General features: G+C 38.7%; 1 protein-coding gene across 8 annotated transcripts in view; it reads left to right on the top strand.

Annotated features, from left to right (window-relative positions):
• HNRNPA3 (heterogeneous nuclear ribonucleoprotein A3) overlaps window positions 1-10663 on the top strand; it is a 20802-nt gene extending 10139 nt beyond the window's left edge. For 6 of the 8 annotated variants that reach the window (XM_010566248.1, XM_010566199.1, XM_010566226.1 and 3 more), the window contains 4 exons: window positions 1137-1283; window positions 2151-2276; window positions 2359-2430; window positions 2517-4952. In XM_010566248.1, coding sequence (XP_010564550.1) covers window positions 1137-1283; window positions 2151-2276; window positions 2359-2411 — 326 coding nt within the window. In that variant the 3' untranslated portion in view covers window positions 2412-2430; window positions 2517-4952. Of the gene's footprint in view, window positions 1-42; window positions 443-1136; window positions 1284-2150; window positions 2277-2358; window positions 2431-2516; window positions 4953-5505; window positions 5581-7916 lie in introns of those variants that run through there. The other 2 variants (XR_774266.1, XR_774268.1) reach the window with 2 other exon arrangements.
• Window positions 10664-11227: the final 564 nt, after the last annotated feature.

Genomic DNA, 11227 nt, shown 5'->3' with positions numbered 1-11227 from the left:
GGGTTGGGATTTTGTTTTTTGTCCCCCCCCCCCCCCCCCCACAATGTTACAACCAACTGTAAGTCTTGCCTTCACATTGGAAACAAAAGTCTGCTTGGTGATAATACTTTCTACATTGTAGAGCTGTGAAGAGTTAAAGGTTTTTTGTTTTCACCACAAAATGATGGGTGAAAAAAACATACTCCTCTATACTTACCTTTAAATGACCTCATGTCACAAGGTCATGCAGGAGCTGCTTATGATTTTTGAGAACTAAATGAAGATTTTGGTGTCAGTTGAGATGACTAAAGCTGAATAAAGCAGTGACTAACGTAATGGAAATCTTTTCAATCAACTGTAAGACTTTTCATGGCTCAGTAGTATCTTTTCCATGATGGAAGTTTGGATCAGTATCTAAAATGCATCTGAAGAGAACTGTGGAAATTACCAAATGGCTGTGGAGGTAGCATTTGGGGGGGGTGGGCGGGGGGATGAGGGAAGTAGCACTTATGTCCTGATTTTATAAGCAGATACATGTAGTGATGTTGAGTTCTTTGAACTATTTCCCAGTTTGGAACTACTCCATCAAAATGTTGGAGATTAGATCAGCATCTGGAATACTAAGTCTTTCAGATAAGCTGTATGTGATTAGAAAAAAAGAATGTCCAGTAGCTTTGACACACATGTAAATAAAGCTGTACACCTAGATAAAAACTGTAAACAAGAATTCTTTTGTGGGCTTTGCCTACTTGAGTCATTTCAGTTCAGAGGAATAAAGAGGGTGATACACAGTACTGACAAAGCCATTTGTGTAAAGAGGCAGTTATTACACGTAATGGGTGGTGGTGGTGGTAGCAGCATGTTTATGTATTTTCTGTGAGCCAGAATGAACTTCTAAGTATCATGCTTCAAGGATATATATATAAACTAATGGAGGTTTTTTGTTTGAATTAAATAGTTCAGATAAGTGATGCAACCACAATGCATATAATAAAGGGAAAACATTATGGGATATTTTTGTGTGTTTTTGTTGTTTGGTTTGGGAGTTTTTTGGGTTGGTTTTTTTTTTTTTGGTTGGTTGTTTTTTTGTTAAATGGACCTTTCCTTACCAATATTAAGCTTTGGTGTGTTTAGTTTGACTGTCCTTTTATTTAAAGGTGGCAACTATGGAGGTGGTCCTGGCTATGGCAGCAGAGGAGGTTATGGTGGTGGTGGCGGACCAGGATATGGAAACCCAGGTGGTGGATATGGAGGTGGAGGAGGAGGATATGATGGCTACAATGAAGGAGGAAACTTCGGTGGTGGTAAGATGCCAGCTTTAATTAGACATCCATGGTTTTCGGGCAGGTCTGAGTTGTACAATGCCTGAAGTATGATACTCCATAAAATGAGTTGTACAGTTAGGTCTTAATGTAGAATGCTGTGCTACATAAGTAAAGTTCTTTTCTGTCTGGATCAGCTTTGATATGCTGTACAGCATTGTTTTGCCTGGAACTTGTTTTTCGAAAAGCAGCAGCTATAAACCTGTGTGTGGAGGTAGAGTAGGGGAATTTTTAAACTTTTGACCATTTGAAGTATGCTGTTACCATCAGATACCAGCTCACATCATGTAGATCACGTCCTCCTTTGTGAGGACTCTAAATCTAAGTTTAAATAAGCCTTTTAATTATTTGCCACAAGTTTGGGCAGTTAAGCTGCAAAATCTGCTGCACACTTTATTATACCCTCTGATGTGTACATGCAGCATGCCCATTACAATTCTATCACTTTTTGGAGGAAATAAATTGTATGTAGTTTACGTTCTTGCCATACATGCAAACCATTGGGCAGTGGAAGAATGACAGTGAAACTTGTGTGCTTTTCTGAGTTTGGAGGCCTTAAATTTGGCCTATTGTGTTAACTTCAAATTGCCAACTCATATCGACATAAATTGTCTGATGTTGTGTGATGTTTTTCATCTTCAATGAAGTAACAGTTTCTAATTCTCAAAAAGCTAAGGGTCTTCTGTCATTTGTGCATTGTAAGCAGAGGTAGCATGCAAAATGTTTGCAATTCTATTTTAAATTGTTTAAACGATTACAACTTACATTTACATTGGATGTCATAATTTGGCAAGCTTCACGTCCTAAGTGTTGAACAGAAGTGGCTTTATAAATCTGTATTTGTTTCAGGTAATTATGGTGGAAGTGGAAACTACAATGATTTTGGCAATTACAGTGGACAACAGCAGTCTAACTATGGTCCCATGAAAGGTGGTGGCAGCTTTGGTGGCAGAAGTTCAGGCAGTCCCTATGGTGGTAAATAAGATTTTGTACAGAAAATATTTTTTGGGTTAAAGTTTCTTGTTATTGTATTTAATACGCACCTTGTTTTTTGTAGGTGGCTATGGATCTGGAAGTGGAAGTGGGGGCTATGGTGGTAGAAGATTCTAAAAATGCTGCCAGAAAAAGGGTAGGTGTAATGCATATTTATAATGATGATTAATAATGTACAACTGTTCACTGAGAGTAATAATTTTCTTATCCTGTATTCAACAGGCTACAGTTCTTAGCAGGAGAGAGAGCGAGGAGTTGTCAGGAAAGCTGCAGGTTACTTTGAGACAGTCGTCCCAAATGCATTAGAGGAACTGTAAAATCTGCCACAGAAGGAACGATGATCCATAGTCAGAAAAGTTACTGCAGCTTAAACAGGAAACCCTTCTTGTTCAGGACTGTCATAGCCACAGTTTGCAAAAAGTGCAGCTATTGATTAATGCAATGTAGTGTCGATTAGATGTACATTCCTGAGGTCTTTATCTGTTGTAGCTTTGTCTTTCTTTTTTCTTTTTATTTTCCCATTACATCAGGTATATTGCCCTGTAAATTGTGGTAGTGGTACCAGGAATAAACAAATTAAGGAATTTTTAACTTTTCAATATTTGTGTAGTTCAGTTTTTCCACATTTAGTACAGAGAACTCTATAACAGAAATAAAATGTAGTTTAGGGTGTTTCCTTGTTAGTTAATAGAGAGGATTAATGCATTTCTCAATTACTATTTTGTATTAATTTAAAGTTAACAATAGAAACACCTATTGATTTGCAGTCTTAAGGGGTCTAGTCTCAGTGTATATATGTAACTGTCATTGACATGAGTTACATAGGCATACAGAGGGAAAACATCTGTATGTTGCATTATAGTTTGTTTAGATGTATAACTAGGATTGAGTTACTCAAATTAGTGTTTGTGAATTATAGAACTAAGCTTTACCTTAATGAAAATTTCAAATTACTTTTTGGTTTGTGCATATTTTTTTAATTTGTAGTTCTGTATTAGTATTAGCGCTTCAAGAAAATAAGGCATGATAAATATTTTAACAAGACCAACTTTAGACACATTAAAGCTGTCTCCCGTCTCATTTGAGATGTATAAGGGATAACTGCAGTTGCTTAAGTCTTGGGTGAAGAGAAAAAGAAACTTGCTTTTTACCTTTATATTTATTGTAATTCCCGAGAAGTTAAGGTGGGGGGAATCAAGTGCCTGTTTCCTTGGGATATACAATGATTCTGTTTCAATAAAACTATACTTTGGGGAGGGTGGCTTGGAATTTTCATCCCCTTCCTTTGTCCCCATTTCCCTCTCCCTCACACCAGACTGCACTGTTTCAATTGAATGAGGCGTCATAGTGAGAGTAATAGGTATGTTCCTCAATAACTTAATGGCTATATACTTTCTTGCATGCACCCTAGGCAATTTTCTGGACACATTCTTCTGACTGGGAGCCAAGGGTAGCACAGGTGTAATCACTGACAGTCCCAGGTAATGCGTTCCAAAAGCCCATTCACGATGGGCTCTAAGTAGTATAGTTTTCAAGCTTTTTCCCTTGCAAATGTCTGCGCTCGGCTAAGAGCTCAAAGATAAAACAAAACATGATCTAGTTGTATTTTACTGACTAGAAACACTTCCCACAACGTAGAATGGTACAGTTGAGTTTCCACAGGTAGAGTGATAGCGTGTTACAGTTTGATTTGATGCACTGGAGTAGCAAATCTTATCAGCACATATGGCTAGAAATTGTACTTCATTCTCACTTCTGACCTCCCAATTAAGGCACTACAGTCTGTCCTTTTCTCATCTGATGTGAATTCTCTCGACTATTGCCAGGACAGTGCTTTCTGTCAATTCAGACTCAGAAGAGTAGGGACCCAGTCAATAGAAGAAATACTCAGACACTTGACAATATGGTATTGGAATTATTCACACCTGTTACACTTCTGGGTCAATGTGCAGCATAAGGTAAATGCGATTCCAGTGTAGGAATGAATCTGCAAAGATGTATGAAATGGCTCAAGGCATCATCAGTCATATTAATAATGAATTACAATTTTAAGAAGTAGTAGAAAAATGAGTGTGTTGTTTGAAAAAAAAATTAAACTATGTTATTTAAACACTGTTATTGGAGTGTATTTAGACTGCAGTACACTAAAACAAGGAACCGGTGTCAAGATGGTAGCTTCCAAACTGGATTTCAAAGTCTGCTTATTCTTTTCTCTGTGGAGTTTTAAAATATCTCTAAAGTTAAAGCAAGAATTGGTGATTTAGTGAACGCTTCTGTTGTTGTACATATTAATTTGGGTTTGGGGCGGGGGTGGGGGGAGGCTGTATTTCAATAAAGGCATTTTTTGAACAACCCATTTGGAGTTTGAAAACATTGGAAACCAAAACACAACTCACTAGGGAGTGGGCCACCTAACTACCGACTTGCTTTGTACGTTACTACGCTTAGAAGATGTGTAGACTTGTACCTGGGGCCTGCATCTGATTGCAGGGACAACTGGAGAATGGGGTTGATGTCCCTTCTGACAATTGATCTGGTATTTCTAAATTTTTTTAGAATGTATTGACAGTGTTCTTTTTAACAGGGCCTCTTGTAGCTGTACTGTGACAACAATGTTAACTTTGAAAAATAGTGTCATAATAAACTTTATGAACAAGATCTGTATGCAACCTTTTAAGAGATGGATGTAAGTGACCGCTTTGTAGGTGGGTGGGGTAGCTTAGCTGTTGTTTGTGACGTGGAAAAAGTGTAAGCCGAGAGGACAGTGATTAACCAGCTTTAAAGAACCTAGGATGTACTTCTTTGATCCATACTTTGCTAAGGAGACTCATAAGACAGGACTTCAGCAGCCTATTGAGTATGGAGAAGTCAGCATAATTAAAGAATGACAAGGCAGCAGGAGCAACAGCTTCAACTTCCAGAAAAGTGAAGGCATAAGATACTGTGCTGATAGTGAGCAGCTTTCCAAAGGCTAGTTAAATCTGCTTATCACAGCTGAAATATCGAAGAAAGTCTAGCAAGAGTTCTTCACCTTTTGGAACCTCCTTGAGTGATAGCTACTTGAGTTGACTCAAAATCAATAGGTCTAGCATTTAGACCTGAAAGGAAGGGCAATGAGCATAGGTAAGGTTTGCCTTTAAAATTTTTCATGAATTATAAAGAGTAGTGGGAGGTTTTTAAACAAGGTAAGAGTAATTTCTTTAATTTTCAGGTTGAATGAGAAGCTGCTGCTTGACAAAATGGGGAATGTCTTGCACATCCTCTTCAATTGAAGGTTTCTGACTGGGTAAGATTTGTAGTGTATAGTAAAACACTTGTTTAACCCTTATTTCCTTCCAGGCTTTCCTTTGCCAGCCTTTTAATATCAAGGAAAGCCTTAAGTATTAAGGAGCAAGTATTCCAGCATATGTCATCCAGAGTTTCCTGTTCTGGGTGAGGGTTGCTTGCTGGCATAATTGCTATTTGAGAATCATCTGATCCTGGGAGGTATAAAATTGCTGTGTGTCTTGAGATCAATGAGACAGAAATGATAAATGTTTTGAAGTGTCTGCTCTGGTTGCTGTGGGGAGTGTACTGAGGGGGGCGGAGGGAGTGAGAAATTGTTCATTGCCTTGAAAGAGACGCCTTGCAGAAAGGTGAAGACGCTGAAGCAGTTTATCACAATTCTCAGTAGTGTGCGGTACGCTGCTGCTGCTGCAGTAATTCTGTAAAGGCGCTTCGCATTGGTTAGAGCAGTGATTTCCCTCCTAATAAATGAATCTTGGCTTACCAGGTGGGTTTGTATTGACCTGTACAAATTGAAGAGTTCCCTTTCAGATTTTTGGTGCTTTCAGGCAGGGTAGTTTAGTGGAGGCTAATACTGTCACGTGATACCCAGCTGAAAGCACAACTGCATTTGTAGATATGAGGGGCAATAAAAGAACTTTTCATGGAATCTGTCTGCTTTTATGCACATTGGTTCTTAACTCTTGGAACATGTATTTTCTTTTCTGCATCTTTGCTTGTTACAGGTCTGGGATATTTAAAACTTTTATATAGTAGTCTAGTACCTATTTAAAGTTCCCGTACATTTTTGAGTCCGTGCATTATTTCTGTGAAGTCAGTTTCTATTTTAGTGTTGGTTATGCTTCAGTTACTCAGAAAATAAAAGTCATATGGAACCTGTGCATTTCAGTTTAACCTGGGGCTTAGGTGTGTTCACAGACCGATTCAGGTATTTAAACTTGTTACCTGCTGTCTGTAAACATCCCGAAAGCAAACTCTTGACATTGTAGCATACAGTTAAAAGTTAACTTGGCAGTAATTTACAGTGGTAATGTTGAGATTTTCATATAATCAGGAGCAACTTAATGGAAATCTCACCAGGACTGTATATATTTTTAAAAAACGGTGACAAACGTTTGGTTGAGCCAAAATTTGGAACTGCTGCAATAAGGTCACAGTCTCTCCTTAGCGTAGTATGCCAGACGGCTTGTTGCTACGCTGACAAGCTTGCTTGCTTGCACCTAGAGGTGGCAAACCTTTGCGTTTCCTCCGCTAGGCAGAGTTGCCTTGTTAGCTCCCCTAGGCATCTGGGTGTAGCAGCAGGTAATGGGGAACAGCATTAGAATGTCTCATGGTTACTCAGCTGAGGGCAAATGCTCTAGTACTTGGGGGGAGGGGGAAGGTTACAATTTTTTAACAGTAAAATCTTGAAAATGTTTTAACAAAAGCAAGTTTTAACAAAAACTCTTTCTAGTTTGCATCCCATTACTAGGCCTGTGTATAGAACAAAGCTCTACCTTTCCTTAACATGAGAGGATTCTACATTGCTGCAGACTTGTTCTGTGCTCTGGAGGGGGTCTTTTTGCACCACGTCTAGAACTAGATACTCGCTGTTGGAATTATTTTCACACTTGGATTTATAACATTCTTGTTAGACTAATTTGCTTAATTTCAATTCAGAAATAAACCTTGTCAAAGATAAACACATCCTTAAGGAGTACTTGGTCAAGTGTGCCTTTGTCCAAGAGGCACTTCCAAGAGTTAAGAATATTGTTTCATGGCTAGGCTTTTCTATAGTGGCTGGTACTGAAAATAGCAGCTGTAAATGTAGATGGAGATGTAAAGTTAATGAAGCATTGGTCCCTAAGCTGCAGTTCTACAGAAGTTTCTTTGATACCTAAACCTGTGTGTTAACCTAAAAGCAAATGGTACTTCCAGGTAGTAAAAATATATTTCCCCAAAAGGAGCTCGGGTTGATGCAGATGTGATAAGTGTTTTGTTGTTACAGAGCGCTGGAATTAAACACAGCATCTTGACTTTGATATCCTTTAAATATTTAAGGCGGGAAGGGGAATGCTCCTACTCTTCAAGCATTGATTGTGTGATGTACTGACTTGCTGTCTTTGGTTCCTGTGTTTAAGACATTAACGTGTTTTCATATACTGTCTACACTGCGGTGGAATATTCACTTGCATATCAGTCTGTGGTCTCTGACAAGTGTTTGTATCTTAAATTGCGTGGAGCATGAAAGATCTTGAGTATCACTAAAATTCAGATATCTGATGGATGGTTCTTTTTCTGCTGTGGGTGCTACAGGTTGACATCTCTATCTAAGATTAGCTTTTTCCTGAACTAAAGTAATCCAAGTACCTCCGTAGAAGAAAAATGGCCTTCATGTAGAAGATAATATCGCAAGATTGGAAACAGAATAATGTTATAATAACTGGCAAAGACTTCAAGAGCAATGGTGCTAGTGTGCTGAAATCTTAGAACTTGTGGTTAAACAAGTTTAAAAATAGCATGGAAATTAAAAATTTCAGTATAGTCCATAATGGATTGAAATTTGTTAAAATATTTCAATTTTGTATCAGAATAAAGTGTATATTGTCAAATGACTTAAAATCTCAACTGCGTTGCCATCACCCTTTTTTTAGTGCTGTGAGGAACACAAAGCGGTCTTAAATTACTGCAACACACTGAGTTACAGGATCATCTTGCCGACTCAGGACTGCAAGTCAGAAAACCTTGGTTCAGCCCAGCTCCTCAGCTTTACTTTTAATAGTTCTAAAACCGAATGTTTTAATCAAGAAATAAATGGTCTCCACGTGGAGACTTGTCAGCATATGAGGTCAGCATTGTGATGCATTAGACTTGGCACTGTGTCACTAGTCACTCTCAGGTTTGGGAACATACTCTGTACCTCAGTAATGTAATAATAATAATAAAATGAATGATATAGTTTGCAATCTGATGTTTTCACATATACCAGGATAGTCTAATGTGGAATATTTTTTTCCTTGATGATGCTGGGTGTTTTGATGCAAGTACAACATTCACTGTGTTCATGATATGAAAAATACTGGTTTAAACTGAGTGCAAGTTGTTGTGGTCCGAGTTCCTTCAGACTGATTCTTTGCCTGGTGGAATTCAAACAAGGCTTCTGCATGAACTGCAGGGGGTTTTTTTGTTTTTCTTTTCATCTTGGTAATGGAATAAGTATCCCTGTATTAGTTTTTAGACACGTGGGTAGTACAAATACAAGACCCCCTGCAAAGGCTGTAAGGATGCTGTTTGCCTTTGGCTTTTGCATTAGTGCTAAAATCTCTTTTATAGCCAATTTGTAATTCAGGTGTTTATATTACAGCTAGAGAGAACATTTTCTCTGTAAGTCAGACATCTGATAGCCTAGTTAATGGCAGGGCAGAACCCAGGAGCTCTTCCTCTTCAGGTTCTCTGTGCTTTGCCATCAGACCTACCTGTGGGTTAGAGCCACTGTATATCAGTGTTGAAAGACTGCCCAGGGCCACAGCTTGGTGTGCTTCCTCCTTAATGCCTATGCTCTAAAATTGGCCATCTTTAAATACGGATTAGATCCTCTTGCTTTAAATGGCAGCAGTGTCTCCCATTCCCCTAGTGTTCACCCAGGCTGGGAGAAGGTGAGGGGTGCTTTCCTTCCTGTGCAGTGCTGGTGGCAAAGTCGACAGAGGCACCTCCTGAACAACAGCAGCAAGAAAAATATCCCTTACTGCTGCACTATCTTTGATTCAGTTTGGCTGGTGCTTGGCTGCCCTGTCTAGAGCAAATAAATCTGCTTTGTCCATCAAATCCAGCCTCTAGGTTTTCAACCATTGGTAATGAACATTTGCTCCAAAAGGAGCATTCTTGCATTCAGAGTATGTCAAGGAAGGACTGTGCAGTGGGATGGACTGACATGCCGTTAACAAGAAGGTCAGCATAAACAAGGTAAGCAGCCTCAAAGTGCAGATTAGGTCACCTGGATTTACATTTCCCAATGTCTTCTGCAAAACCACAAATGTTACTACTTGATGCAATGGGCTGGGTTCTCAGCACTTCCAGGGATGCTGGAAATCTGAGGCTACAGTTTTTTTCATGACTGTGCTGTATCCTCCTTCATGGGGCAGGACCTCACTTGAAAGTTGGCAGCAAGTAACACAGTATGAGAAGTTGTATGAAACTGCAACTTTTCTCTTAAGTTAGGCAGGGCTGGAACATCTGATAGTCCCAGGTTTAGGTACCAAAGACTTTCTTCTGGTACTGGTACTTGGCCATTGCACCTGCCTTTTAAAGAGGAGACAGTAGGATCATGGTTGCTGGCACTACACTGCCCTGGAGCAAAACTACCTTCTTTCTTACTGAAGCTGTGGTTGCTGCTCTGCTTTCCTACCCCTGCTCTACCCTGGTTAGCTAAGGTTGTGCTGCGGACAAAGTGTATGTGTGTGTGCAAGAGCGAGAAAGAGAGAGAGAGGGCGTGTGTGTGTAAGTTGGCTAATAAAACCCAAAAGCTGATTGTGAATAGTTACACTGATACTGCTGTGACCAGCTGGACAATAAAATATCATCTGAAATTCTGTGCATACAGGGAAAAACCAAAAGTACCTACATAATCTGTATGCTCCAAACTCATTAATGCTATTCAGGTGAGAGGGCTTGGAGTCACTAGAGAGTTGTATGAAAGCAGCAAACAGCACAGAACAGTCAAAAATGAGACCTTCCACAGCATCCTGTGACAGAGTATTCATCAGAACTACAGCTTGCTTTACTTTTTCTGTGCTGCTTTTTTTTTTTTTTTCAGGATGCTAACAAGGTCAATAAAACAGCATATAGTATGGAATTGGGATTATGATAATCTAAAATTGTTCCTTTGGCTATCGTGGCCAGCCATGATATAAAACTCCATCACAGTTAAAAAGTTTGGGAAATAAAAATCTCAAGACTGAATTCACCAACAACTATCATTTTATTTAGGATCACTCTAACTTTGTGAATGATGAACTAATAGATGGCTGTTTTCCTAATCTGATGTCCTTCTTTAAACCCTTTTTCCTACAACATTATTAAACAATCTTTGTGGCTCCTACTCTACCCTTTTTTCAAAGAAGGAACAGGAGATACTGAAAAAATGTACCATAAGGTCTTGCAAAACAACCTGGTGTTTATTATACTAAATGAAGTTATGCATAATATTGTAATAGACAAAATACTCCTAAAATGATATAGAGCATCAGTGGCAGAAAAAACATTTTAGATTAAACGTGCCTTTCAGAAGTTTCATAGGGAAGATGAAGGAAGATGATATGGTTTTTAATGTTCAGATCAATGTGTCTATTTCAAATTACAAATTGTGGTTTTTCTGTATTCAAAAAAATCCACAATGATCAAGTACAAGTCCATTTGAAGAGTAAACAAAACAATGCTATTTATTTGCCCAATTTTTATTCTCTCATAAATCATAATTTAAACTCCACAATGCTTTTCAATTAATTGAGCACAGGTTCCAAACAGTACAGCCGATTGGCAGTTAGTACACCTTTTTCCATAAGCTCCAATGTAACAGCAGTGACAAACGATGCTCGCTGATTGGAGTCAGAGACACATAGTGTATTTCTAGAACAATTACTCAAAAATGTACAGAATTTTTAGTTGGAAAA

Source organism: Haliaeetus leucocephalus, unplaced genomic scaffold (assembly GCF_000737465.1).
Source record: "Haliaeetus leucocephalus isolate CR32 unplaced genomic scaffold, Haliaeetus_leucocephalus-4.0 Scaffold1, whole genome shotgun sequence".
NCBI classification, from domain to species: domain Eukaryota; kingdom Metazoa; phylum Chordata; class Aves; order Accipitriformes; family Accipitridae; genus Haliaeetus; species Haliaeetus leucocephalus.
Note: the sequence above shows the minus strand (reverse complement) of the source record. Positions and strands in the feature narration are given on the sequence as shown.